The sequence below is a fragment of the Oncorhynchus kisutch genome, linkage group LG8 (genome assembly GCF_002021735.2).
Source record: "Oncorhynchus kisutch isolate 150728-3 linkage group LG8, Okis_V2, whole genome shotgun sequence".
Taxonomy (NCBI): Eukaryota; Metazoa; Chordata; class Actinopteri; order Salmoniformes; family Salmonidae; genus Oncorhynchus; species Oncorhynchus kisutch.
Window position 1 is genome coordinate 55,623,291 of NC_034181.2, and position 27,918 is coordinate 55,651,208.

At 43.4% G+C, this 27,918-nt stretch overlaps 1 protein-coding gene across 2 annotated transcripts; it reads right to left on the reverse strand.

Moving 5' to 3' along the window:
- Positions 1 to 27,858, reverse strand: LOC109895549 (DNA damage-binding protein 1). 2 transcript variants are annotated; one of them, XM_020489319.2, is made up of 26 exons: positions 27,701 to 27,858; positions 26,609 to 26,757; positions 26,206 to 26,322; positions 25,828 to 26,049; positions 25,406 to 25,520; positions 25,069 to 25,166; positions 24,729 to 24,887; positions 24,206 to 24,289; positions 22,213 to 22,432; positions 18,062 to 18,137; positions 15,111 to 15,219; positions 13,583 to 13,761; positions 9,735 to 9,895; positions 8,770 to 8,877; positions 7,902 to 8,109; positions 7,533 to 7,628; positions 7,240 to 7,351; positions 6,575 to 6,698; positions 6,246 to 6,410; positions 5,642 to 5,736; positions 4,825 to 4,995; positions 4,337 to 4,446; positions 3,492 to 3,661; positions 2,545 to 2,647; positions 685 to 808; positions 1 to 479 (listed from the first exon to the last, which is right to left on the reverse strand). In XM_020489319.2, exons 1-26 carry the CDS (start codon positions 27,759 to 27,761, stop codon positions 396 to 398), a joined length of 3,420 nt encoding a protein of 1,139 aa, XP_020344908.2. In that variant the 5' UTR covers positions 27,762 to 27,858; the 3' UTR covers positions 1 to 395. The 2 variants fall into 2 exon arrangements, with proteins under 2 accessions (XP_020344908.2, XP_031686477.1); XM_031830617.1 differs by lacking the exon at positions 27,701 to 27,858 and adding an exon at positions 27,302 to 27,633.
- Positions 27,859 to 27,918: the final 60 nt, after the last annotated feature.

Genomic DNA, 27,918 nt, shown 5'->3' on the forward strand with positions numbered 1-27,918 from the left:
TACACAGTACTAAAGCAACCTTTATTAAAAGAAACATGGAGAAACGTCAATGACAAAATAGCGAAGGTATCGTTATCCTACTTTAGTAGATCCCTGTCAAATCCATGAGACATCTTTCCTCGTCCTCGCACTGCAGTGATTCCCCCCCCCCCTTCCATACCCCTTCTAACCAGTCCCTTTGCCTGTCATCGTTATGGTCGACAGACTATTTTTGTTAAACCAAGCACCTGTGAAGTATTGATGTGGGATCGGATTTAAAAAACATTGTCAATTAATTTGAAGTCCGGAGGACGGTCATGCAAACACCTTTTTATTTATTTATAAGTATTTACAGAGCCCTAGCCACCCCTCCACCCGACTCCCCTCCGTAATGGCCGGAGTCTGAGTGGGAGGGGCTAGTGGATCCTTGTCAGCTCCTCCACAATCTTTATGACCTCGTCCACGGTGGCCTCGCGCTTCATTCCGCTGCCGTCGTCAATCTGAAATGCAGAAGAGGGTGTTGTCAGCTCACTGTCCCAGTAGTTTGCATTAACCCGCACAGCTATGGGACACGTGCATCTAAGTGGTACCTTTATCAAGCATTATTGCAGTCCAAGAAGTGCGAGCGAGCTTGTGTGTGTGTGTGTGTGTGTGTTTGAGAGAGTGTGTGTTTCTGTGTGAGTGAGAGTGTATGCGTGTCCGTACCTGTAGCGTGCTGATCACCTCTTGCATCTTGGCGCGGCCCAGGTCCAGGAAGCTCTCGATGAGGTCCCCGTCGATGAAGCCCGTGGCCTGCTCAGTCTTACGCTCCGTATGGAAGGACCTCCAGGTGCCAGAGTCAAGGAAGACAAATAACACACACACACCCCTACAGCAAAGCCTGTCCTCTTACCGAGAACTCTGTCCTTTTGAGTACCAGAACCTGCATTTTTGGGGGTTTGAGTACTCATAGAATGTTCACTCTAAAATATGAGCACCTGGTACTGAATAATTTTAATTAGTAGCAGCCCCTGAAATGAGAACTGCCACCTTTTTCAAAGGAAAGTACAGTGCAAGTGATTTTAGACCACAATAATAGTCTCTCAAACGTGTGATTCTTAGGGCTTGCACAATTAGTGTATAACCGTGAAACTGACGGTTATGGATGAAGACTGTCTTGAAAATAAAACAACAGTCATATAAGAACGAACAGCTGACTGAAGACGGGACAGCCGGGAATTTGTGCGGTTGAGTCCGTTTCTAACATGATGAAACTTTGTTGCTCCTTCCTGAAACAAGCAAGTGTTGTAGCAAACAAGTCTTTGGTTGCCTAGGCAACAACCCATCCCTGCAGCAGCACAGAAATAGTGAACAGAAGTCAATAGAAGGGGCTTGGGAGCTCTAACCCTTGCAATTTGACTGGTAAAATGATGGGTACACGCAATGGCTGCCTGGTATTGTTTTCTTTTTGAGCTTACAGCACCGGGTATTCCCAGGCGGTCTCCCATCCAAGTACAATCCGGGCCTGAACCTGCTTAGCTACTGAGATCAGATGTGTTCGGGGTGGTATGTCCACAAGCATATATTGTTTTTTACTCTATTTTCTCTCCGAATTACAGTCTTTGGCGCATCGCTGCAACTCCTAAATGAGCCCGGGAGAGGCGAAGTTTGAGTCATGCATCTTCCAAAACATGACCTGTACTTATCACACAAACCTGAAGTCAGCTGCACCAATGTTTTGGGGAACACCGTTTGACTGACAACTGAAGTCGGCTTGCAAGTGCCCGGCCCTGCCACAAGGAGTCACTCGAGCGCGATGAGCCAAGGAAGGCCCTCTGACAAAACCTTCCCCTACCCCAGTCAGCTCTGAGCCAATTGCACACTGTCCTATGGGGCTCCAGGTCACGGGATCAAACCCCAGGCTGCAATGCAGTGCTTTTGACCGCTGCGCCACTCACTGGTATTGCGATAATAATTTCCATGGTAATGAAGAATGTTGATTCAAATGATGTTAACTGATCTGGCTCATGGAATAGAATGTTGTTTTTGTAATGTCAGTTCAGTTGAGTTTAAATCAACAAATCACAGCACATATCGATGGCTACACTTCCTGCTTTGCGCCTCGCAATGGCCTCCCATTATGCTATCATTGACTTGATATTCTATTCAATAGAACTTCATGTTCTATTCATTCTATTTTTATGGCAGCACATGCAGTCAGGAGCGAAGGAGTGCCTATTCGAATGGTTATTACAGTGACGGCGGTCATTTGGCTGGCCAATTACCGTGATCCAAAATCCCAAGGTCGTCAACCCTATTGTTACTTCCCCGTATCACCTACACACGGCTACTTGTCAACTTCAGGCCGTCGCTTCATTCACGCATGACACGGTAAAACACGGGGCCTTGTCATGCATTCATTTACGGGCTTAGGCATGTTATGACAACAATTACCATTCTGACAGCGCACATAGAGGTCGGTGGTACCAAGTTACCACCCATGACAGTGGTGCTCACTGGTTCTGAAAAGGCACTTTCAGTGTGAGACATAGGGGCAGGTCCACACACACCAGAAGGAAAGGATATAAGCTGTGCTCGATCTTGCCCACGCTCTTGATGACCTTGTTGAGTCGGTTCTGCAGGTCCAGCAGCAGGCTGTACCAGCCCTCGGACAGAGAGGTCACAAGACCTAGAGACATAAGACAGGTGGCTTGTCATTTATGGGAGAAAATAAAAGGAGAACCGAAATAGATATGTGCAGATCCGTATGCTCGTGGTGCTCGCCACTCATACCTAGTGGAGGAGAAAAGATGGAAGATGAGAGGGAATTTGAGAGAGGGTTGTCTGACTGAGGGAAGGTGACATTTTTTCCCCGCTACAATTTGTGCCTACTGAATATGTCGTTGTCCACGAACACAAATGCCTTGTGCAGCTTTTTGCGGGGGGGGAATAGTCATTGCAGAACTTCGGTGAACACTCCAATCATCATTCCCCTTTCTTTATGACCACAGCTATGAAAGAAATTGAGAAAGTAAATTGACTTTGATTTTGGAAGTCACATGGAAATTACTAGCAGATGCGTCCTCTCCACTGCCCCCCCACCTCTCATCCTGAAGATGGGTGCTTATGTAGTTGAGGAAAATCTGTACAGCTTCGCTATAACTGTAGATAGCCTAAAAAAAAAAAAATTAAGACACGGGGGAATTCGGGACCTTGAAATTGGCATCAGTACAGTCTGCATCAGAAAAACAACATTTTGAAAGCCAAGTGCTGCTACAGCAACATGTCCAAGAAGAACACAGATCTCTCTTGCGGTCTCAAACTGTTTTGTGCTAATACATACTCTACGACCCTGGGGTGTATTCATTACGGCAAACTAACAAACCATAGCTAAATGTTTTGCAATGGGAAAAAAAACAAGTGTTTCTTATTGTACAAATGCAGGTTAGGCCCTCCCGGTTTCATCCCATTTGCTTCCATTTTTGTTTCTAGTGAATACAGCCCTGGCATGTGGCAGTGGGGGGGGGCATTACCGATCATGCCGTTGACGGTGCCGAAGAGCACGGAGCCCTGCGTGGGGGTGGAGCTCTCGCCCAGGTTCTGCAGCACCAGTGACCCATGGGAGAAGACGTTGACAAACTCCCCCAGGTGGAACACGCCAACCTCCTGCAGGTGTTGTCGCTCCTCGTCTGTCGTGGCCGCGCTGCCAAGGGAGAGAGAGGGGGGGAGAGAGCTCAACATCTATTTTGGGCCTAATTATTTCATGCTTTGGCAATGTGTACCCATTCACTTCATTCTAAAAAAAAAAACTACATTTCAGAGTCAAAAATATATTTAAAAAAAGTGTTAATTATTGTACCCATTTATCTACACATTTCTGCTTTGGCAATGGGTACCCATTTATTTCGTACCAATAAAGTAGCATTGAATATATTATAATTGAGAGAAAGTGATGCGAGAAAGAGAGAGCGACTGATACAGAGGCAGGCAGAAAAATATAAAATGGGGAAAAGCAATAGCAGCAGATGTAGAGGAGTGGCAATGAGTAAGAAAAAAAAGGAGCGCGTGAGGGAAGAGGTAGTAAGAAATAAGATGGTGACAAACAGAATGATGACCACCGAAAGCGAAACAGCACAGGAGGAAGAACGAGGGAGAGAAAGACAAAGGTCAATGGAATTCAGTGATCATGGATGATTAACTTGACGGCTTATGGATGATGGCGGTGAGAGTGTGAGGACATGTCTAGGCCCGGGCTCCATCTCAATTAGTCTTTCTGCGATTCTACCACATACTATTTATTTGCCTCCTAAACCGTATTAGAGGTCTCTTCCTTCTGAGGCGAGAAGATTCCAGAAAGAGGTCAAGACTCCCACCGCACCTGTCTTTTTGACACACAAAGAGGTTGAAGGCATTCTCCGCCCCCAGGAAGTTGTCATCGTCCAGGATCTCCACAGCACTCATCCAGTTGGGATTGAAGTCACGGGCAATCTGAGAAGAGTGACAGGTGAAAAGCAGGCTTATCACCAGTGCCTCAATTCAATTCCATTCAATAAACTTTATTCACCAAAGAGGTGCAATTATTGATAACAAACAATGGTTCCAACTCATCACTCAAGTTCTTATTCATTGCAAGTGTTTGGTGTTGAATCCTCCTTGATAAAGCCCATGAGAAATGAGGGCGACAAAATAAAAGTATTGAAATCTATATTTTGGAGAATGTTGTATCCAAGGGGGAAAAAAACTGTTTTTGAGCAAAACCAAACAAATCGTCATTTAGACCTTGAAGTGTGGCGTTGAGCACATCCACCATCCTCTTAAGGAAAAAGGGTGGACACCGGCAGGGCCTCTCTTAGTATCGTTCCTTACCTCCTCAAAGTTGCCCTCCATGGGTTTATAGGCCAGCAGCAGCACAGACCTCATCAGGTCTCCCACCAGGATGAAGTCACCTTTGGTCTTTAGGTAGAGTGCCATGATGTTGTTGTAGTGGTTACACTCGGTCCTCAGCTCCTTCTCAGCCGTCCACTCGTACAGACGCACCTGGGGGGGCGTGTGCACATTGACGATGCGTTGATATTGACATGCACAATTGTCGAGGAGAAGAGTCCGGACGCTGCAGTGTAGTTTCGGAGTAACAAGGACTCGAAAGCACAGAGGTTGTTTTTGTAGGAGACATGCATATCATACAACTACAAGAAATACACCCTTCAATGTTCCTTTAGATTCCAACGTTCCATTGGAAAGAATACTACTGGATAGACATAAATTATCCCTAACACCCTTTCACAGTATGGTTGTGGGCCCCATAACTAGTTTCACCGCGGTAGCCATTACGGGTCATTGTAGAGGAAGCACTGAATTTGACAAGTCAGCAACACCGAGGTGTTTTCAACTCATTTTAACGTCAGGATTGAGAAATAAAACTGAAACCGCGGAATGTCTCCTTTAATTTTCTTCATTTTTACATTTTTTTATTGCCAAGTACCATGGGGCGAATCCTAACTTTCACTTAAATCAAATATTCACTTAGTGATGCATTAATGGCAACGAGAGACATTGTGAAAGTTTTAATTTAAGTGGAGGTAAACATTTCCCCTCCATGCGAGTGTCTACAACTGTAGCCTGTGAAATAGGAGCTGGCCTTGAAAAACATCTACTTTCAAACCATCAAAAGTGAAATGCTCACTGTGCTGTTGATGCTGGCCAGCAGTTTGCCATTGAACTCCACCATGGAGTAGACGGCTCCCTTCACCTCCTTCTCTGCAACCGTCTGCAGCTTACCTACACACAAGAAGAAGAAATAACAGTCTGGGTCAGAGCCGGTGCTGCAGTAGCCTGAAATCCAAACGGATACGTTTTGTTTAACCATTTGTTTCACTGTGAAAGAAAGGTGAAACTGAGCATAATGGTTTGGATTCCAGGCAATTCTTTTAAACAAACGGAGAAAAGTAGCACATCAGTTTGGTTTTCAGGCTCGTGTTATAGCTCTCTGATACAGTATTTTCACAGCATCTGTTCACTCCGAGTCATTCATCTTCGTGACTGAGATGATTGTCGATAGGAAGGTGCTATCAGGCACTATCAAGGGAGGAAGAGGCATGGAACGAGTGAGGAAAAAGGTGAGAGAGAATGAGTGAGAAAAAGACGAGGGGAAGAAAGAGACTGTAGAAGAAAGTGTGAGAGAGCGCGAGCAAAAACAGATGAGGAGGGTGAGAAAGAATAACAGGGGAAGAATGATGGGAACAAGAGAGCGAGAACAATGAGGATGGAAGAAAGAAGTTAGCCCTCACCGTCAGTGTAGTGGAAGACGATGATGCGGCCTTGCTTGGGCTCCGCCTCCTCTGGGTAGACCATTGCTGTGCCAACGATAAAGTAGACCGAGAGGTCCCTGCCCAGGCGGCAGGACACCATGCTGAGGGCATACTCACTCTGGAGGAACTGGTGGGCGTGGAGCACTGGGAGGACGAACACACGTGTGAAAATCACGCAATTGAGGACAAATCACCACAAAAAAAGTGAGAATTTGGTGTGCTCCTCCAAGAGTACAATCACCAGCACAATCACCATTAACTCACTTGAAAATGTTTTCTTTAGTCAAGAAGTTTTAAAGGGGGCTTACCTTCGAAGGTGTGTTGGTCGACCACCAGGAGGCTGTGCACCTCCACCTCCTCCCCGAAGGAGGTCTCGTGTGGGGAGGTGCTGCTGGGGAACAGCTTACTGGAACTCACACTGCTAGACAGAGCCTGGGGGAGAAGTAGGGAGAAAGTGGGAAAATATGAAAACCCAGACTATGCACACCCACAAGGCCAGGGGAAAAAGGGAGTAGGTTCTTCCTCATCTACAAGTTTTTCTTGTAAATAATGATTTTTCTCTCTTTTCTTGATTTTTGTGCAATAAACCTAGACTAAACTAAGTCATCTGGACACATTGTCAGCCAAGCGATGTGCACCACTACCATTCAAGGCACCCCCCCCCCCCCCCCCCCCCCCAGAAAAAAACATTGCACTAAAACTGCTAAATAAAATGCAGTAACTCTCTGAAAGCTGATGCTTTAGTTCATATAGAGCGAAGTTCACAGATATTTCCGGACGGTTCTTCTACAAAACACGCAGTTGTACTTAAGTCACGATGCATCATGAAAACGCCGTTGAATACGGGAAACGAGGCTCACGGCCCATATTCAAAAAGGTCTTCATCCGTAATCAGCACTCCTTTTCAACTACGGGGCCCAGAACAGGAGATCCTGGCAATGGTACACTGAAATACCCGATGGTGTGCAGCTACCTGAGTGCTAGCGCTGGGGCGCACCGCTGCCGTGGTCCCGCTTGCGTCCTGCATCTCCACGCGGCTGGACAGCACCCCGAAACACTGAGACACTTCCTGGTAACAGATCCTCCTGAGAGGGAGGGAGCGAGAATAAAGTGGAGATAGGGAGGGGGGAGTGCGTGAGTGACAGAGAGCGAAAGAGTAAAAAAATAAAATAAAAAATATTTCACTCTGGATTTACCCCTCGGGTAAATCCATTGGATAGATATACTTCTACTCTAACTAGTTCTACGGGTCTTGCTCCCTCTTACCTGGGAGACTCGTAGAGGGGAACCGTGCGAATGTGGAGCTTCTGGATCTCGTCGATGGTCCCGATGGTGAGAGTGCTGTTGTTGGCCAGCGCCAGACTGCCAAAGACACAGAAGCGCAGGTTACAACCACACACCAACAACAGGTACGTTACATATTCATGTCTAGCTCTGCTATCATTCCTGTTCTTTCTTTAGAGTCGTTGAATGAGACTCCGTCTCCTCTCCAACACTTGCACTGGTCTGAAACCACAGGACAGATGACAGGGGGGAAAAAAGGTTTCTGTTGAATTCGTCCCCACATCAGTCCAAACGGAGAAGAAGTGCTAAGGATGCCACTGTGGACTATTGAGACGAGCGTGACTGACTAACCTGTCGGGGTATCCCTCGGAGTTGAGGGGACACATGTAGTTAACCTCCTTGAGGTTGACATTGGAGAAGACCAGCTTGTGGTTGGAGGAGTAGATGACGGTGGGCCGGTCGGAGCAGGCAAACACGTTGGAGGTGGACAGGGAACGGAAGGTCCTCAGCACCGTGGGCTGGGTGCCCAGAGTCACCTTCTTCCGCTCGCTCAGCACGCCTGTTGGCAACACAACAGGGTCAATGCCAACAGTTTAACAATAAGTGTGCAACCCTGCCAGGGGGTAAGTGCACTTTCAATTCAGTCTGTTCAGGAGATAAGCGGCAATTCCAATCTAAAACCCTTTCCATTTTTAATATACACTGAGTGTCAATAACATTGGGAACATCTGCTCTTTCCATGACATACACTGACCAGGTGAATCTCTTATTGACGTCACATGTTAAATCCACTTTAATCAGCGCACATGAAAGGGGATTGTGTATTTGTCCCATTCAGAGGATGGAGTCAACATGGGCCAGCATCCCTGCGGAACGCTTGACACCTTGTAGAGTCCATGCACTGACCAATCGAGGCTGTTCTGAGGGCAAAAGCAGGTGCAACTCAATATTAGGAAGGTGTTCCTAATGTTTTATACACTCAATTGTATTTCCAATGAAGAGTTTGAAATTCTCAAGACATTTTCAGAATTCTGAAACAGAATCGAACTGCAGCTGTGAAGACAAATGAACGGGCCTATGAACAGCCTCCTATTTGACACATCTTAACCTAATTTGTTCTATCAATGAATTAGATGATGGTGCAGTTAACTGTCTGGAATCTTTATAAAAATGTTGACTCGAAAGGCAACAGAAGTATGTGTTTCTCCAGCAGCCTGACCTGTAGTCAGGTCCAGGCCGAAGTAGAAGAGCGCTCCGTCTCCCAGGGCACACAGCAGGTAGTAGCTGGCCTCGAACGTCGTCATCAGGATGGAGCGAGGGATAATTTCTGTACACACACACACACACACACAATCACGTAAAATGTGTGAAAAGCTTCAGAATAGCAGCAGAATTCCACTGTCAATCCAAAAACAACTATTATTCATCCCCCGAGCACAAATAAGAAGGCATCGACAGCTAGGTCTCACAATAACATCTTTTGCAACATTGCAAAAATGGATTGAGGACGTGTGAAACCAGCAGTAGAGTGCTTCTGTCCCTTAGGATTCCCTCCCCTTTCACGGCCAAGTTACACAGGCTTTCAATAGGAGGGGTATATAAACACATCCCAAAATAATAACAGAAGGACAAAGAGAATGTCCAATACAGAGAATGTGTGGCCAATTCTTCACTGCTCCCAATCATGATATCTTTATAAAAATGTTGATATTTGAGAAGCTTTATTAAAAGACCATGGTCGGGAGCAACAAAACAGAACAGTGGACGGGCATTTGAAAGAATGTCTGGGTTCAAGTACTCTGGAAAATAAATGTTGCATACTGGCATGTTAGCGTGAAACGGGGCTGCAATAACAGTTGCTCCAATTACTGGTTGTTCTGATACTCAACTGAAAACTAAACTAATGTTTTCAGACTCCAAACAACAAACACATCTCAGCATTAGAAATGTTGTCAGTGCTTATGAATTGAACCTGCTAAATAGTTACATTTATTAAAATGTTGTCAATTAATAGTTACCAAATATAAAATCTGGAACCGAGTACTAGTACCCATCCCCAGTGGGAAATGGTATTTTTCTCAAAGTTACACAGACTTACCTGGCTACACATAAGGTTCAAATCAGTTCCTCCATCTATCCATCCCTCACTATCCCTTTAAGTACACTGTTGAATCTCCATCTCACCTCCTCCGAGCATCTCCTTGTGCAGGGCGGTGAAGCAGGGCAGCTTGAGGACCCGGGCCGATATGTCCGTCCACAGGCCAACGGCGCAGAGGGGCGACTCTCCGCCCTCCCCCAGGGGCGTGATGTCTAGGCAGGCCACCTCATGCTCCATCTCCACCATGCTGAGGGGGGACAGAGAGAAGGGCATGGGATTGGATTCATTTTTGTATTCAATTAGTTCAACAACAACAAAAATGACTATAGCTAATATTTATTTATTTTATTTTTTACTCCAAATACAAAACAACTTAGACACACAAAAACAACGACTACATCTCACCTGGCCAGACATTATACGCCTTAAATTGTACCAATTATTTTTACTCTTTCTCCCATGCGATTTCAATAATAAATCATTGGATTTTTCCATTGTGTTAATGACACCGGATTGATTTAAAAGTTTTTTCAAGATGAGTGATGAGAATAGTCCACCCCATTGGGTATCTCACTACATCCTCATATGGGATTGGATTTATGAAGTGCTTTTATAGGTGCTCAAAGCACTTTAACATTGTGTAGCTGAGTTTGACTTCATTGGATATTTGTTTTACCCCAGTGTGTGGGTACAGCCCACTCTCAAAAAGGAACGGCTTTTGCTACAGCTCAGCATCAGCAGTGTTTGCTGGACCAGACCACATTAGTAGAGCCTTCCTTGGCCAGCAGTGTAAGACTGTCCTCGGGCATAGTGATGGCCTGTAGAGCTGACTCCAACTGGGTTCAAAGTGGTGTGTGTGTGTGTACATACAGAGCATTCGGGAAAGTAATCAGACCCCTTAAAGTTTTCTAAATTTTGCTACGTTACAGCCTTATTCTAAAATGAATCAAATAGTTCCGCTGCCCTCAATCAATCTACAAACAATACCCCATAATGACAAAGCAAAAACAGGTTTTTAGAAATGTTGGCAAAAAATAAATAATAATAATATCATAAGCATAAGTATTCAGACCCTTTACTCAGTACTTTGTTGAAGCACCTTCGGCTGCAATTACAGCCTCGAGTCTTCTTGGGTATAACACTACAAGCTTGGCAAACTTGTATTTGGGGAGTTTCTCCCATTCTTCTCTGCAGTTCCCTTCAAGTTCTGTCAAGTTGGATCGGGAGTGTCGCTGTAGAGCTATTTTCAGGTCTCTCTAGAGATGTTCGATTTGGTTCAAGTCCAGGCTCTGGCTAAGCCACTCAAGGACATTCAGAGACATGTCCTGAAGCAACTCCTGTGTTGTCTTGGTTGTAAGCTTAGGGTCATTGTTCTGTTGGAAGGTGAACCTTCGCCCCAGCCTGAGGTCCTAAGCGCTCTGGAGCAGGTTTCTCATCAATGATCTCCCTGTACTTTACTCCATTCATCTTTGCCTCGATACTGACTAGTTACCCAGTCCCTGCCGCTGAAAAACATCCCCACAGCATAATGCTGCCACCAACATGATTCACCATAGGGATGGTATTGACCAGGTGATGAGCGGTGCCTGGTTTCCTCCAGATATGACACTTGGTATTCAGGCCAAAGAGTTCAATCTTGGTTTCATTAGAGTAGAGAATCTTGTTTCTCGTGGTCAGTCATTTAGGTGCATTTTGGCATACTCTAAGCGGGCTGTCATGTGCCTTTTACTGAGGAGTGGGTTCCGTCTGGACACTACCATAAAGACCTGATTGGTGGAGTGCTGCAGAGATGGTTGTCCTTCTGGAAGGTTCTCCCAGAGTGACCATCGGGTTCTTGGTCACCTCCCTGACCAAGGACCTTCTCCCCCGATTGCTCAGTTTGGCCTGGCAGCCAGCTCTAGGAAGAGACTTGGTGGTTTCAAACTTCTTCCATTTAAGAATGATGGAAGCCACTGTGTTCTTGGGGACCTTCAATGCAGCAGAATGTTTTTGCTACCCTTCCCCTGGTCTGTGCCTCGACACAATCCTGTCTCGGAGATCTACCGACAATTCCTTTGACCTCATGGCTTGATTTTTGATCTGACATGCACTGTCAACTGTGGGACCTTATAGACAGGTGTGTGGCTTTCCAAATCATGTCCAATCAATTGCATTTACCACAGGTGGACTACAATCAAGTTGTAAAAACATCTCAAGGATGATCAATGTTAACAGGATGGATCTGACCTCAATTTAAAGTCTCATAGCAAAGGGTCTGAATACTTCTGTAAATAAGCTATTTTTTTATTCTAAAAAACAGTTTTTTCGCTTTGTCATTATGGGGTAGTGTGTCAATTGATGAGGAAAAACATTTATTTAATACAGTTTAAATACATTTTAAATTGTATTTCCAGACACTAGCATTTCGTCCCATCCTAAATTTGTTTAGACATGATTCTTCTGCCCCCCACTGGCTGAGTATGGAGAGAAATATGATGTATCCTATTGCACTGGAAGTGGAGGTCTTAACTGACATATCCCTTAAACAATGTTAAACTACGCTTTATTATTGCTCACACAATTTCTCTTTAGCAGCAACTTGAAAAACAATGCAACTGGTAATCGAAATGGCATGTTCATAGTCAATAATGCCTTGCGATTTGGAGGGCAGCATTTTGCCCCCCCCCCCCCCCCATGTTTCACATGTGGAATCCGTACCCTTGCAGATATACGGATAGCAATGGTTTGAGAACATTCAAAGGTTTGTAAAACAACACATTACCAGGTACCCCCCCACACACACATATTTTAAACTTTAGTCAGCTATGTTGTCCTATGGAGTCCCTTGGGAATCCCAACTACTGGCCTATCCAATTATGGAATATATAAATAATTTATCTAGGCTCACGAAAGGACCGATCACTATAATATATGTTTTAAAAAACTTTTGGAAAGCTCATATGCTGAGCTAGCCAATAAAAAAGTATGATCCACAGATAAGTGATTCTGAACAACTCTTTAACTGGAACAGAATCTTGAGAAATACAACCTTGGCATCCCGTAATACGAACCATTAATATTTTTTTTAAAGTTTGTTCCCTGACCGTATTTAACACCAAGGAAATGTTTTAGGATGAAAATGGTCCCAACTCCCAACTGTTGACTGTGTCCCCTAAATCAGGTAGACAGACTCCTTCATATGATGTGAGAGTGGGCAGCAGTTAAACGCTTCTGGGACAAAGTTACAAAATTCATTTCAATTGAGTGAATGTAAATATTCAATGCGTTGCATCTGCTGTGCTACTTAAGATGATAGCTCCTTGAATCCTTGAATAACCTAAAACCCAAGGCCAGCTCTACACTAGAGTTGCTTACCAAGAACACTGTTAATGTTCCTTAGTGGCCAAGTTACAGTTTGGACTTAAATCTACTTGAAAATCTATGACAAGACCTGAACATTTTTGTCGAGCAATGATCAACAACCAATCTGACAGAGCTTGAAGATTGTGAAAATAATAAACGGGTAGATGGTGCTCAATCCAGGCGTGGAAAGCTAGAGATTTACCCAGAAAAACTCACAGCCGTAATCACTGCCAAAGGTGCTTCTACAAACTATCGACTCAGGGTTGTGAATGACTTTTACTTACTTATATTTCATTTTCAATACATTTGCAAAATAATTATACAGAAATGTTTTACTGTCATTATGGGGGTATTGTGTGTCAATCAATTTACACACACAATACCCCATTAAGTTCAATTATTTTGAATTCAGGCTGTAATAAAATGTGGAGTAGGTCAAAGGGTATGAATATTTTCTGAAGGCACTCATTTCTGTTGATTCACAAGTTAATTCACACGTATTTACAATTCAGTTGGTATGGGGCTCACCAAGTCTCTGGTGCTGTTTAACAACACTGTCAATTAAGTCCGAATGGATTTGAGTTGTGTGTACCTGATCTGTTTGAGTTCCCCCGAGAGGATCTGGAGATAGTAGAGGGCGCGGCCCACGGCCAGCACCACCTGCGAGGAGTTACATGCGGCCAAGCTGATGTTCCGGCCCTGCGGCTCCTTCCACTCAGACACCAGGGCCTTGCTGTCCTGCATTACCAGACGCACACCGCCTGACGTGATCTGAATCACACACACACACATACATAAATAAATATATCAGCACCTTTGTACAATTCACGATTTTAAAACTTTGTGTTCACATGTGTATTTGTTTGACTTACAACAGCACATAAAAAAATACATAATTAGATTTTTCAAAGTAAAAAAATGGTGTGGATTAAATTGGTTTATGCTAAGTGATTCTTGTTTATGTGTAATTTCTCACTTATGGTAAGTGTCAGGTGCCTCTTGGGTAAAAAAAAAAAAAAAAGCCATTCAATCAGTTTTGCAGAGAAAACAGAAGATTCTGCCCCAAAGAAAAATCGCAAGGGTGCCCTTGCATTTGTGTGTGTGCGTGGCACCGGTTTGTGTGTGTGTGCGTGGCACCGGTTTGTGTGTGTGTGCGCGCGTGTCTGTGGCAGACGCACATGATGGAGCAGTGACTGTCTGATGAAGAACGGGCTGTCTTACCGTAGTGAGCTAGGTTATAGGCTCACATCATGGGCTGGATAGAAGCAGTCTGCAGTACTGGATAACAATTGCTAAATTTGCCTCAAAATAATAGAACAATAAATAATATTTGTCTCAAATCTGTGATTGAGAATAGCCTATTCCTAGGCTGAGGCAATCGACTTTCATTCTTGTTATTTTTGAAAGCCACAACTTTAGGACATCTTCTTGTTTTGAATATTTGGGAAATAAGCTACTGTTTGTACCTAACATATCTTTTACGATAGGCCTAGTAGGAGGATAGGTTATTGGCCCTTTGGTTTTCAACCTCTCGTGGAGGAATTTTCCCGGCCAGCATGGAGCCCAAATCCAGATGTGCAAAGCTGAGACAATACCCGAGACGACTCAAAGCTTTAAATGCCACCAAAGGTGCTTCTACAAAGTAATGACACAGGAGTGTGAATACTTATGTAAATTAAGATATTTCTGTAATTCATTTTCAATAAATTAGCCCCAAAAATGTAAAACATGTTTTCACTTTGTCATTATGGGGTATTGTGTCTAGCTGGGTGAGAAAAACAATCAATTTAATAAAATTTGAATTCAGGCTGTAACAACAAAATGTGGAATAAGTCCAGGGGTATAAATATTTTCTAGGCACTGTATTGCGAATCAATACTGCGATTGTATTTCATTTCGATGTTCCAAACATATTGCTCACCATACGTCTGCCTCAGAAGGATAAGAGAGCAATGAGAAAAGTTTTGATCAGTCATGGAAATAGGAGTTTGTGCAGGTACAGGCAATTAGCGAAAAAATAATATTACGAGTCAAAATGATACCATATATTGTCAAAAATAGTATCCCAATATGTAGCTATCAATTTTTTTCCCTCATAATTAGTATGCGTGTGTATATACCTGGATGAGTTGCTGGTGGGCCACGTTGCCACAGTAGAAGGTCTGCAGGTTGTCGACAAAGCCAGGCAGCTCAGTCTCCTCCACCTCCTCCCCGTTTAGCATCAGCACCCTGACACACAAACACAGAACAACTTATTATATACTGAACCAAAATATAAAAGTGTTGGTACCATGTTTCATGAGGTGAAATAAAAGATCCCAGAAATGTTCCATATGCACAAAAAGTTTATTTCTCTCAAATTTTGTGCACAAATTTGGAATGTCCACCAGAGCTATTGCCAGATAATTTAACGTTCATTTCTCTACCATAAGCCGCCTCCAATGTCATTTTAGAGAATTTGGTAGTACGTTCAACCGGCCTCACAACTGCAGCCCAGAACCTCTATATCCGGCTTCGTCACCTGCGGGATGGTCTGAGACGAGCTACCCAGACAGCTGATGGGTTTGCACAACAGAATAATTTCTGCAGACTGTCAGAAACGGTCTCAGGGAAGTTAATCTGCGTGTCCATCATCCTCACCACGGTCTTGACTGCAGTTCCGTGTAGTAACAGACTTCAGTGGGCAATACTCACAGTCGATGGCCACTGGCACGCTGGAGAAGTGTGCTCTTCACCGATTAATCACGGTTCAACTGTACCGGGCAGACCGCGTGTTTGGCGTCATGTGGGTGAGCGGTTTGCGGATGTCAACTTTGTGAACTGAGTGCCCCATGGTGACAGTGGGGTTATGACATGGGCAGGCATAAGCTACAGACAACGAACACAATTGCATTTTATCAATGGCAATTTGAATGCACAGAGATACTATGACGAGATCCTGAGGCTCATTGTCCTGCCATTAACTTTTTTTTGTCACTTGTCCTTGTTGCCTCCATCGTGTTATTGTTTGCTCAATTTCACTTATTGTGGCCTAAAATATGTCACTCAAAATAAATATGAGAATAGTATAGACTCCAAAATGTCACAATAATTCACATTTAAAAACGGCAAACTTTAGGACATTAAACACTTTTAGAATAATTCAGAAAATACTACTCATAACTTTAATTTGTCTTAATTGCTTTATGATATTTCAGTTAGTAGGATTAGGCTTTGTTCATGTCACATATATATTATTCTCTTGCTTTGTGTAAATATAACATTACCGTAATTGAAATGGGATATAGCAAATGGGATATAGCAAATAGGAATATAGGCAATTTACTCAGAATGCCGAACACGCACTGTCCTGTGGCAGTGCCGCCGCCTGATCCGATTATGGTCAGAGTAATTGTTTGATGTTGTGATTTTTTAAAACTTGTCCATCCGGACAACTGAAATCTACATTCTGGTTGTCCGACTATTTATTTGACTTACCACGGACAAGTGGACAAAACTTAAATGTCGAGCCCTGCATTCAACCGCTGCCATCACCTCATGTTTCAGCGTGATAATGCACGGCCTCATGTCGCAAGGATCGGTAAACAATTTCTGTAATATGGTCTGCACAACTCACCAGATACATCACCCATTGAACATGTTTGGGATGCTCTGGATTGGACGTGTATGACAGCGTGTTCCAGTTCCTGCCAACATCCAGCAGCTTTGCATAGCCATTGAAGAGGAGTGGGACAACATTCCACAAGCCATAATCAACAGCCTGATCAACTCCATGCAAAGGAGATGTGTCGCGCTGCATGAGGCAAATGGTGGTCACACCAGATACGGATGGATTTTCTGATCTACATTGCTACTTTTTATTTGCTTAAGGTATCTGTGTTCCCAGTCATGTGAAATCGATAGATTTAGGCCTAATTCATTCATTTCAACTGACTGATTGTTGAATGAACTGTAACTCTTTGAAATTGTTGCATGATGCATTTATATTGTTATTCAGTGGAAATAAGCAATTTACATTGTAAAAATGGATGGCTCACTCAATATGATTATTTGGCTTTTCCAACCAATAAGGATGCTTGGACGCAATGCAGGGCTCCGCCCTAGACACCTCATGTTAGAAAGTGTTAACATGCCGTTGCAAGAAAGAGGAAGTGCTGAGCAACTGTTCACATGCCGTTTCCTAACTAAGTGTTGTGTGCGTCCATTGCAATAAGAGTGGTTTTGTTATTATTATTGTCACAAGTGTGTTTATTGAGTGCAACCTAGCATTATCATTAGTATTGTATTAGCAATGTTAATATTATATGCATACTACCGCTGCAATATGTTTATATCTGCAATATATTTAACCTTGTGTTACTTGTGTATTAGCTGGTACCATTCTACAGATTCTAGAAGTTTCCAGCTCTTTCTGTGCCCCAGCACATGCGCAGTAGCCCTAAATTAAGATCCAAGCCAAGCCAGATGCCATCCTATTGAATTCATTCATATGTTTATATTATGCCACAGTTTGCTCATCTGCTTATTGTTATATTGCATATGTATTTTAGTATCTTCTAATGATTGTATTGTTTCCCCTTTTAGAATCAGCTCTGTCTGCGTGGTGGTGACAAAGTGTTCAGTATGGGCCCCAAAACATGTTCTGACCAGACAGCACTATAGTGGGAAGATCTTCGTGAATCAGTTTAAGTGTAATAGTAAGTGAGGACATTCAGTCGACCGCTCAGACAAGATCCAGCTGCCAGATTTTTCATGGTCCTAGTCGTCGCCGGATTTAGCGACCAACAGCTTCTTCATGCAATTTTGATCATTTCAACCTTTGTAAACTTCTTATTTGTTAAAATTGGTATAAAAATAAATCAATCCATGTCAATGTCTGACGCTCGAAATTAAATAAATATTTTGTCTGTCTATTCTCCCTTTTGTTATAATAGGTGTCAAATCAACAACAAGATCATATAAACAAGATATGTTGGCATTAGGCAAGGCTTCGCCAGATTGGACAGGGAGTGATTGCATTGTGGCCAACACGGGCAGAACCTTTCTATAAGGCGACCACTGGTTGTCTCACCTTGTCTGGCCGACGAAAGACAGGACCAGCATGTCGTCTGTCTCCCTCCCAGCCTCTGAGCGAAGGGGCCACAAACCTGGGAGGACAACAAAATAAATATGGAGGAAAATAAAATGTCAAGTGTTCCACTGAACTAGAATTACAAGCAGCATTCTATTATCTAGGTGGTGTTTCATTAGGGCAAACAACAGAAAATGTTTCAAAGTATTTTGCAACAGAAAACAAGAATGAGTTTCTTATTTGGACTACTATTGGATTAAGTCCAGGTAGTCCCTCCCGGTTTTAGTCGGTTTTCTTCTATTTAGGTGCCAAGTAAACAGGAACCTGAACTAGAAAGGAGTCAACGCTGTAGCTTAATTGATAGTTTCTTAAGGGTTTTGTTCTCTATCTGGGTCTCATTGATTGCCCAAGTAAACTAATTGCGTCTTCTAATCGTGTTCACGAGTAACAGGAGGAAAAAAAGAAAGAAAAAACTACAACAATTCAAAAACAGCAAAGATTAGACAGATGCAAACAATATGGAGAAAATCCCACTGAGGCCCCATTTCCATTGGCACTTTGAAGTCTACACAGATTGGGCTGGCCTTGGTGGGTTAGTTCAAATTACATTTTCACTGCCTGCAGAAATGAGAAATGTCATGTTGCTAGGTAGCCAATATGTGATTGCAGCTGGCTTCGCTAATGTTGCTAGCTAGCAAGACATTGAAGAATTTAATTCAGCCTCACCATGCTGTAACTCACATTATCCCATACTCCTGACAGTGCCAGTCAGACTCAGAGCCATGTATTTAGCTTGCTGATGTTAGCTAAACGGTTAGTGTCTTCCCTAGCATAACAGGCTAGCCTCTTAGACGTAATGGGAAAATGTAGATTTCTGCATAAATCGACATACCCAAAAGTAACTGCTATTCATGTGTAATTACATGATTCTGAAGAGCCAAAACTTTTTGGAAAAAAGACAGCTGGGAGATTGAGGAAAATATCAGAAGATAGGAATTATAGTTCAAAATATACCAGATCAAGCACAAACAAACACAAAAAAAAATTCTAATTGTTTTTTTATTTTGAAACAAATCTTTCATTGACAAGCTATAAGTGAATTATTGATGCCCATACCTGGAAAAACAACACATGGCTTCCAAAACATTTGAACAATATCAGAAGAAAATGGGATTGATAGACCTAACAACTAGAAATGGCCAGATATCTTAGTAAGTGGTGTCAGGTGTGGTCATAGGACATTTCCAAGTGTCCCTAAACCTTTCCAAAGTGGCATATGTCTGTAAATGAGATAATTCCAGTGCTATTACATATTTGCAATCCCTAAATGCTATTTGTTAAGTATAAAACCACAATTGCTACTGTATCAACCTCACTCAAACATTGTGGTGGTGTTATGGGGTATCAAGGGTACAAGTGTCCGAATGTGGTAATTTTACTTTTTTGGCACACTGGATTGTTCACTGTAAAAAACTACATTTCTAGAACAGAAATCAAACATTGTGGTGGTGTCAAGGGACATACAGGGTATATCCAAGTGTTCATCATATTTTTCATAAACAAAGATAGTCACTCGGACATTCGATGTTGCCATTAGGTCATACATCATCAGATACCATTCGCAATAGGCTAGAATTGTTCCTACCAACCTAAGGATGAATGTCATAACCCCCAAGTAGCTAAGGCTCAAACACAGACCAAATCGAAGCTTATCTTGTAAGATGTTTCCAGTTTGGTCAAAATTTTGGGTAAAATAAATCTCTCGGGGCTGGTGATCAATAACGGTAGGTCACAGGCAGACAAATAAGACATCCTCATGATCTGTGGAGTCCCAGCCTTCGGTGTGAATCAACGCATTTCGTGTCTATTTCGTTAATGCTTCACAACGCTAACCGGTGTCATGACGTTGGCCTGTGGGATAGGTTTATGACAGTCATAAATACCTCTTCCCCCCTTTTTCCTCTCTCTACCCTACTGATGTTACATTTGCAAAACCCTTGGTTAACATAGAGATTCTGGGAACATCAGATGGTGGGGGGAAATTAACTATATTCTGGTAATCCGACCAATTGAACATATGCGGTGGTACTTAATGAATATGATGTCAGTGTATGATCAATGATAAGATGATAAACTCTACAGTGGAAAGTCTACACATCAGAGTTATCAGATTCACATGGAATGGTTGTTAAATTTAAACATTTGAATATGAAATTATTCGTGATGGGATGAAATGTGATTTTAGCTTCTAAAATGTGATATTTGGGTTTTCATAAGGTAGGGCTCTGCTCAATCAGTTGGCCGCCCCTGTGAAGGGACATGGGCTATAAAACCTTTCAAACGCAACCTCGTCTCCCTTCCTATATAAAGCCTTGACGACAATGTAACCTCCTGTTCCGAGGACGACGGTCCAATGTCAGAATGGTTCAGATAATAACTACAGAACAAAGCCAACATCAGCGTGAGCTTTGGTTGCGAATAGTATGAACTTTGAACTCTTATTCACTACAGAAGTGATACCTCCTAGCCGTTGAGTTAGCAACAGCAGATGAAAACGAGGGTTAGGAAGGAACAGACAGGGTATCCCGTCTACCACACAACGATGTTACTGCAACGTATTCAATTTACCAGCAGAGACATTCTTCAAAAGGACAAAGGACTCTGTTGGGCAACACAGCCTTCCATCTACCACCAACCTACCGAAGCACAGCTCAGAGTAAATATTTATTGCATTTTCCTTTTCCAAATGGGAGGTAATTTAGAATGCATAAGATACTGTATTTACGATAGCACAGCTTCGCCCTTTGTTCCTCAGTCTTCCCGCTCTTTCACTCAAACCCAGACCCTTTAATTTTGTGTAACCAGCTGTCATATCTTTTCCGCCCGCTATGGACGTTTTCCTTTATGACGTAATTTGTAATCAAGTTATGATTTAAATATGTGTGTGTGTAATTCTGTGTGATTAGTTAGGTATTTGGTAAATAAATAATTAAACCCAATTTTGTATTGCTGATTCAACAAGTTAGCCAGGGTTCGTGCAGATAACTAAGAATTTACAACTTTCAGATGAGACTGAATTAAGATGACGATTAATATTGACTGCTATTGATATTAAAATATTACTAGGTCTTTAAGAGTTTATTCGGAAGATAACAGCTCTATAAATATTATTTTGTGGTGCCCGACTCTCTAGTACATTATTAGCTCAATCAGGTAATATTAATTGATAAAGTATTTTATAGAATAGCATGTCATATCACTTAATCCGGCATAGCCAAAGACACAACACCGGATTGTAGGTAGCAACCATCTTGAAATGAGGTCATCGGCTCAGCCTGCCCTTCACATTTGTATGTTCATATATGGCAGTAAGTCACACCAAAGACTTTAAGGCACAGATCAATAGCCAAGATACTCAGCTTTCCACAGACACCCTGCTTTTGCAGATAGGGGCTACCTTCTAATACCAGACTGAATTACATATAAAAAATCTAATAAGGTCCCCAAATATATGGGATTTACATACAAGAGGCTAGCTAGCTAGCTTAATTCCTACCTTGCTTACCATGGCATTGGCTATTAGCTAGCTAGCTAACCAAGCAAGCCAGACGACAGGTTTGATATGATGTAGCTAGCGAACATTAAATACGGCCTGGTCAGCTAAAATTCCTGCTAGCTCACGTTAAGTAATTTCAAATGATTTGCAAGCTAATACAAGCTAATGAATGAAGGATCCAGCTATGGTGGTAACTCACGTCATGTCTGACAACTGCATGTCCATGTGCTAGCTAACAGCAACAAGCCCAGACAAGCTAGCTAAATGCTGTGTCAGATTCAGGCAGTGATCAGCTTGGTGGTTGTATAGTAAAGGTGTCACCAGCCAGGATTCTAATTGAGCTGGCACCAGTTGTGAAACTGGGTTGCACTGGCCTGGGTTTCCCTCTACCCAGCTTGAATTTGAGAATCGCATTCAAGCCAACTCGAATTTGGCCCTAATGTATCAGAGGTAGAGGCATTTCCATATATTGCTTATACCAATTCAACTCCTTCAGATCTTCAACTGTCCAGGGGTATAGGGGCTAAGGGTTCATTGGGTATTTGTCCAGAGAGAGCAGCCCCCCCCCAGAGGGCCCAGAAGCCCACACACTGACCTTTGATCCCTGGCAGGTCAATGCTGGCATGCTCGTGGATCCCGATACCATTCCGGATGATCCTGAGGGAGCCCTCCTTGAACGCTCCAGAGCAGGTGACCAGCTGGCCCTGTCCCTGTCTCTCCAGGTCCACCACACACATGTCCACGATGGGCCCCAGGTTGGTGAAGGTCTCCATCACCGCCACGTACGACCCTGAGTCGTTACTGTCCACATTGAGCTGGAGGGGAATAATAATTTCCATTACAAGCCATAACAATAATGTGACAACTCCAGATAAACAACATGTGGACTTTGTTTCAAAGAAAAATAAGTATGGTCAAAGGGGATGATGTCCACCACTCAGTACAGAAAAAAAATAGTGAGGCTTGCTTATCCTTTCATATACTCTTGAATTTCAAAACAGGTTTGATCTGTACCTTTCGATTACTGAGTGATGGCCATTTTTTTTTGTTCACCTTTATTGAACCAGGTAGGCTATTTGAGAACAAGTTCTCATTTACAACTGCGACTTGGCCAAGATAAAGCAAAGCAGTGCGACAAAAACAACACAGAGTTACACATGGGATAAACAAACGTACAGTCAATAACACAAGAGAAAATCTGTATACAGTGTGCGCAAATGAAGGAGGTAAGGCAATAAATAGGGCATAGTGGGGCAGTAATGACAATTTAGCAATTAACACTGGACTGATAGATGTTCAGATGAGGATGTGCAAGTAGAAATACAGGTGTGCAAAAAAGCAGAAAAACGGGTGGGTGTTGCTATGGTGACCAGTGAGCTGAGATAAGGCGGAGCTTTACCTAGCAAAGACTTATAGATGACCTGGAGCCAGTGGGTTTGGCGACAAATATGTAACGAGGACCAGCCAACGAGAGCATACAGGTCGCAGTGGTGGGTAGTATATGGGGCTTTGGTGACAAAACGGATGGCACTGATAGACTGCATCCAATTTGCTGAGTAGAGTGTTGGTGGCTGTTTTGTAAATGACATCGGTAGGATAGTCAGTTTTACGACTGTATGTTTGGCAACATGAGTGAAGGAGGCTTTGTTGCGTAATAGGAAGCCGATTCTAGATGTAATTTTGGATTGGAGATGCTTAATGTGAGTCTGGAAGGAAAGTTTACAGTCTAACCAGACACCTAGGTATTTATAGTTGTCCACATATTCTAAGTCAGAACCGTCCAGAGTAGTGATGCTAGTCGGGCGGGTGGTTGCGGGCAGCAATCGGTTGAAGAGCATGCATTTAGTTTTACTAGCATTTAAGCGCAGTTTGAAGCCACAGAAGGAGTGTTGTATGGCATTGAAGCTCCTGTGGAGGTTTGTTAACACAGTGTCCAAAGAAGGGCCAGATGTATACAGAATGGTGTCGACTGTGTAAAGTTGGATCAAAGAATCACCCGCAGCAAGAGCGACATCATTGATATATACAGAGAAAAGAGTCGGCCCGAGAATTGAACCCTGTGGCACCCCCATAGAGACAGCCAGAGGTCTGGACAAAAGGCCCTCCGATTTGACACACTGTGCGTCAAATCACCTGGTGAGCTAGGCGATGCAGTTATTTGCGAATCCAGGGCTGTTGAGTCTGCCAATAAGAATGCGGTGATTGAAAGAGTAAAGGCCAGGTCGATGAAGACGGCTGCACAGTACTATCTTTTATCGATGGCGGTTATGATATTGTTTAGGACCTTGAGCGTGGCTGAGGTGCACCCGTGACCAGCTCAGAATATAACAATTTGGGTCTAGAGTGTCTCACCCTTTGAAGAGGGGGATGACCGCGGCCGCTTTGAATCATCCCCTTTGTTGTCTGCAAGTGCTATAGTACACTCTACCATACTCAAAAAGCACCTCGTAAAACCAGTTTTCTGGAGCGGTGCAATTTCTACCCATTGAAGCACACAATTGTTTTCTCCTCATTGATGTTTTATTGTTATAACCAACACTTTACAGGGGTTACATTCATCGAGGTGTTTCCTATATGACCAGCCTTACCTTGACCAACTGGGAGTCACCCAGTCTGGAACCCACAAACACCACACCGTTGTCCAGGTAGGTCAAGCACTCCGCAATGGATGTCTGCAAGGGAGGGAGGGAAGCACATAGACATTACTCTTGAGCCCATCTCATATGTCAGCAACTTTAAAAAAGTGCCCGGTGTACACTTTTTGTTTTTACAATACACACTCAAGGATAAGTCTGCCATTGAGACTCAATTGTGTAATGTAGAGGTTGAATGTCAAACAGGAAAGAAGCAGAGAAAATGGAGAGAGTTCAAGAGAGACGACATTGAAAGCAAGATATGAGACGACAGAGCCAGATAAAAAAGAACAAGAGATCATAGGGAAACAGAAAAAGCAAGAGAGAAGGCTTTATATGGAGAGAAGGACAGATAAAAAGAACAAAAGACAGACATTGAGAATAAATGAGACAGACCACAAAAAAAGAGAAAACAACCAGAAACACAGAGCAAGGGAGACAGATCACGAGAAAGAGACAGAGGGCCTACAACATGTACCTCTCCAAGCAGCTCGACGCGGAGGTCCTTGAGCACCACGGCCCCGTCCATCAGCTCCTCCTTCTCCAGCAGCAGCATAAACAGGCGGCCCTCCATGTCCCCCAGCAGGTAGCGCGAGCCGTTGGGGTCCACACGGTTGTGACAGACAATGGTGCTTTGCTGTTGGGGAAAAGGGAACAGAGGTGGTGGATGAGGGGAGTTTCCCTCTGATCTACGTAAAGTGCTTCGAGCATCTGGAGAAGTGACATACTCCATATCCAATTCATCCTTGCTATGAAGGTGCATGATGTTGGAAAAGAGTTGAAAGCCTCTGCATTGTTTTGATTTAAGTTGAACTCACCTTGATGGTGGGAGGTGCGATGGCCAAGTATTTATCCCCGTTGTGGTAGGTGATGGATTCTTGTCCAATGATTATAGCCCCCCCAAATGGTTCTGGGACTAAAATTGATAGACAAATACATGAACAACCAAGTCAATCAACGAACAAGGGAGTCACATTCAAATACGCTCGAAGAGGAAGAAGTAGAAGAGGATCCTTGGGCGCTGCAGTTCCAGTGGAAGTGATCTTTAAACACTCATCTAAGAGTTTCGAACATCAGAACAGTCAATCTCATGAGGATTGGATGACAGCCATGATGACCATTGTCGAAACCTGCCTGGACATTCTCTTTCCTCACCTGGGATAACCATAGAAGCCTCCGCCTCCACGTTCTCCTGTTTCCACGGCCCCTTGTTGAACTCCTTCTCCCTCAGCGACACCTCGTAGGTCTTTACATGCCGTCCTTGAGGGTCCTCCAGCACAAACACACAGATACAATCAGACTGACACTCGCAGATATTTCTGCTAACTAAAGCACACATTTCCCCCATTCACCAGACATGCACTACTGTCTCATAGACACATCCACTCTGACTCCCCAATGTTCTCTGACCAGCATGAAATTCCTACTCGTGCATTTTTTTCAAGTCCTCCCCAGCCACCCCCTAAACATACACCCATATAAATGCATACACACAACCGCTCCAACATTGTACCTCTTTCATCCACCACTTCCTACCTGTGCCTCGCCCACCCTATTTTACCTCCTCCCCTCCCTACCTGATAGATGAAGCAGACTGTTGGCGCCTGACAGCCATACAGGAAGTGGACGTCGATGACCTGCAGCTCCTCCAGGCGGATGTTGAAGGCCTTGAGTTCTCGGTTCTCCCGGTCCAACGGGATCACCTTGAATAGGCCGTCGTACAGCCGCAGGCCGATCATGCGGCACTCAGGGTCTACAATGCCGATGATGCCCGTCTCCGAGGGTCGCCCGATGCGGTCCTACGCAAAAATAAATAAGTCGGTCAAGTTAAGAGGAGTCTCACGGCATCCTATTGTTTCAGTCTGCAGAGTATTCCTGTTGTAGTTTTGCAGAACATACTTTGATTTCCAACAGCTCAAAGACACTGGCTATGCTCGTATTTATTTTTCTCCTACCTGCACGTTGCCGTGGGCGCGGGTGATGATGTCGATGCTCTCCCCGTTCTGTTTGTACTCCAGGATGCAGGCGTTGTATTTGGCAGTGAGAATGAACAGCAGGTCCTTGCTTTCCCCCTGCAGTCAAAACAGACAAAAGGTTCCTCTCCATTGAAGCCCGTGAAAACATATGTCCATGTTCACGTTCGGCATCAGGAGAAGTTTACAACTTGTATTGCAGTTACAGAAAGAAACCAGGGTCTTGTTCAGAGGGGCACACCGTAGTGGAACCTTCTGCAGCGCAAAACATAATTCTGTGTTCTTATTGAACAAGTTCAGGTAGTACCTCCCTGTTTCAAAATGTTCTCTCTCTATTGAAATGACTAACATGCACACACAAACATACAGGTAGTAGTAGACTCACCTTTGGCCTGAAGAGCTCCATGACGGCGATCTTGCCGTACATGCCCACCTCTTTGACAGGCCGGAGCCCTTCCGCTGTGACCACATAGATCTCCAGGCGTGTGTTTTTAGCTATGAGCAGATTCAGGTCCTCCGCAGAGGTGAAGTGGCCTGGAGATGAGAGGGTGGTCTAGTCAGTCGGACTAACTTTTTCTAATAGTGAAATGAGTAGTTCTTAGGAGTGCTTTCCGTATGACTAGCAGATCTCGTTCCTTGTATTTTGAAAAGGCACATTTCTGGAGTTCAAGTATTTGCTTTTCTATCTACTGGGAATACTTTTCTAGCTAGGCAGACCATTTCTACTCACAAAATATGCACTAAGTTTCACTGCATTGATAGCGTGATTTATTGAATTAATAATATGGGATTTGTTAATGTCATAATGCCTTAAATTAAGTTTTGTTTTTAATCACACGTGATTTTAACCTAGAAAGTAATACATTGAATAGTTAGCTAGCTATCACCAATATATTGGCAATCAAAATAAATGCAGGGTAACGTTAGCTAGCTAGTTAAGTAAATCTCCCTACATCCCCAACTATGCAGTGTCCCCGATTGTATAATTTGCCAATGTATTATGTAGGTGGACATATTGACTGGCACTGCAGTGGCCTGTCTGTTTCCTGTGTAATTTAGCAACACTGAAGTTCCAAACCTGTTTTAAGATTCTTGGCAAACTGATAAACAAGAAGATAATTGCAATCCAATTGACAGACGTTAGATAGCAAACAAATTGACATCGACAAACAGCTGAAGACAGCTAGCGCTGGCTTCAAAACATCCCGGTTGCGCAGGAGCACCCAATGACTCGTGCTATTTTGTGCTCACTTGAATGACAATTGATAACTAGCCATACGATATTAGTCGACCACATGTCCCGTGGATGGTTATTCAAAATGGCTATTTAATGGACTTGATAGACTTGCTGGCAATATCAAAGGGAGCCTGGCCTGCAAGTGCCTGTAGCTTGGCTTAAGCTTAACGTTGTAGTGGATGAGGTTGCCAAGATATGCTGGTGCGCGAAACTAACAAGAAACAAGAACAACACGTTTACCGGTGATGCAGGCATTGACTGCCGTCGGTTTCTGCGCTGTTACCACGTAATTATACGACATGGCGTTCCAGGACAGAATAAGAAACACCAGCGAAATTGAATCAGTCCTTCTCAAGTGTTAAAACCATGGATATTAAAATGATGATAAAAAAAAATAAAAAGCGGAAGTGGATTGCTAAAAGCTCTAGATCGATATTTACTTTCACAGCGCCCCATGT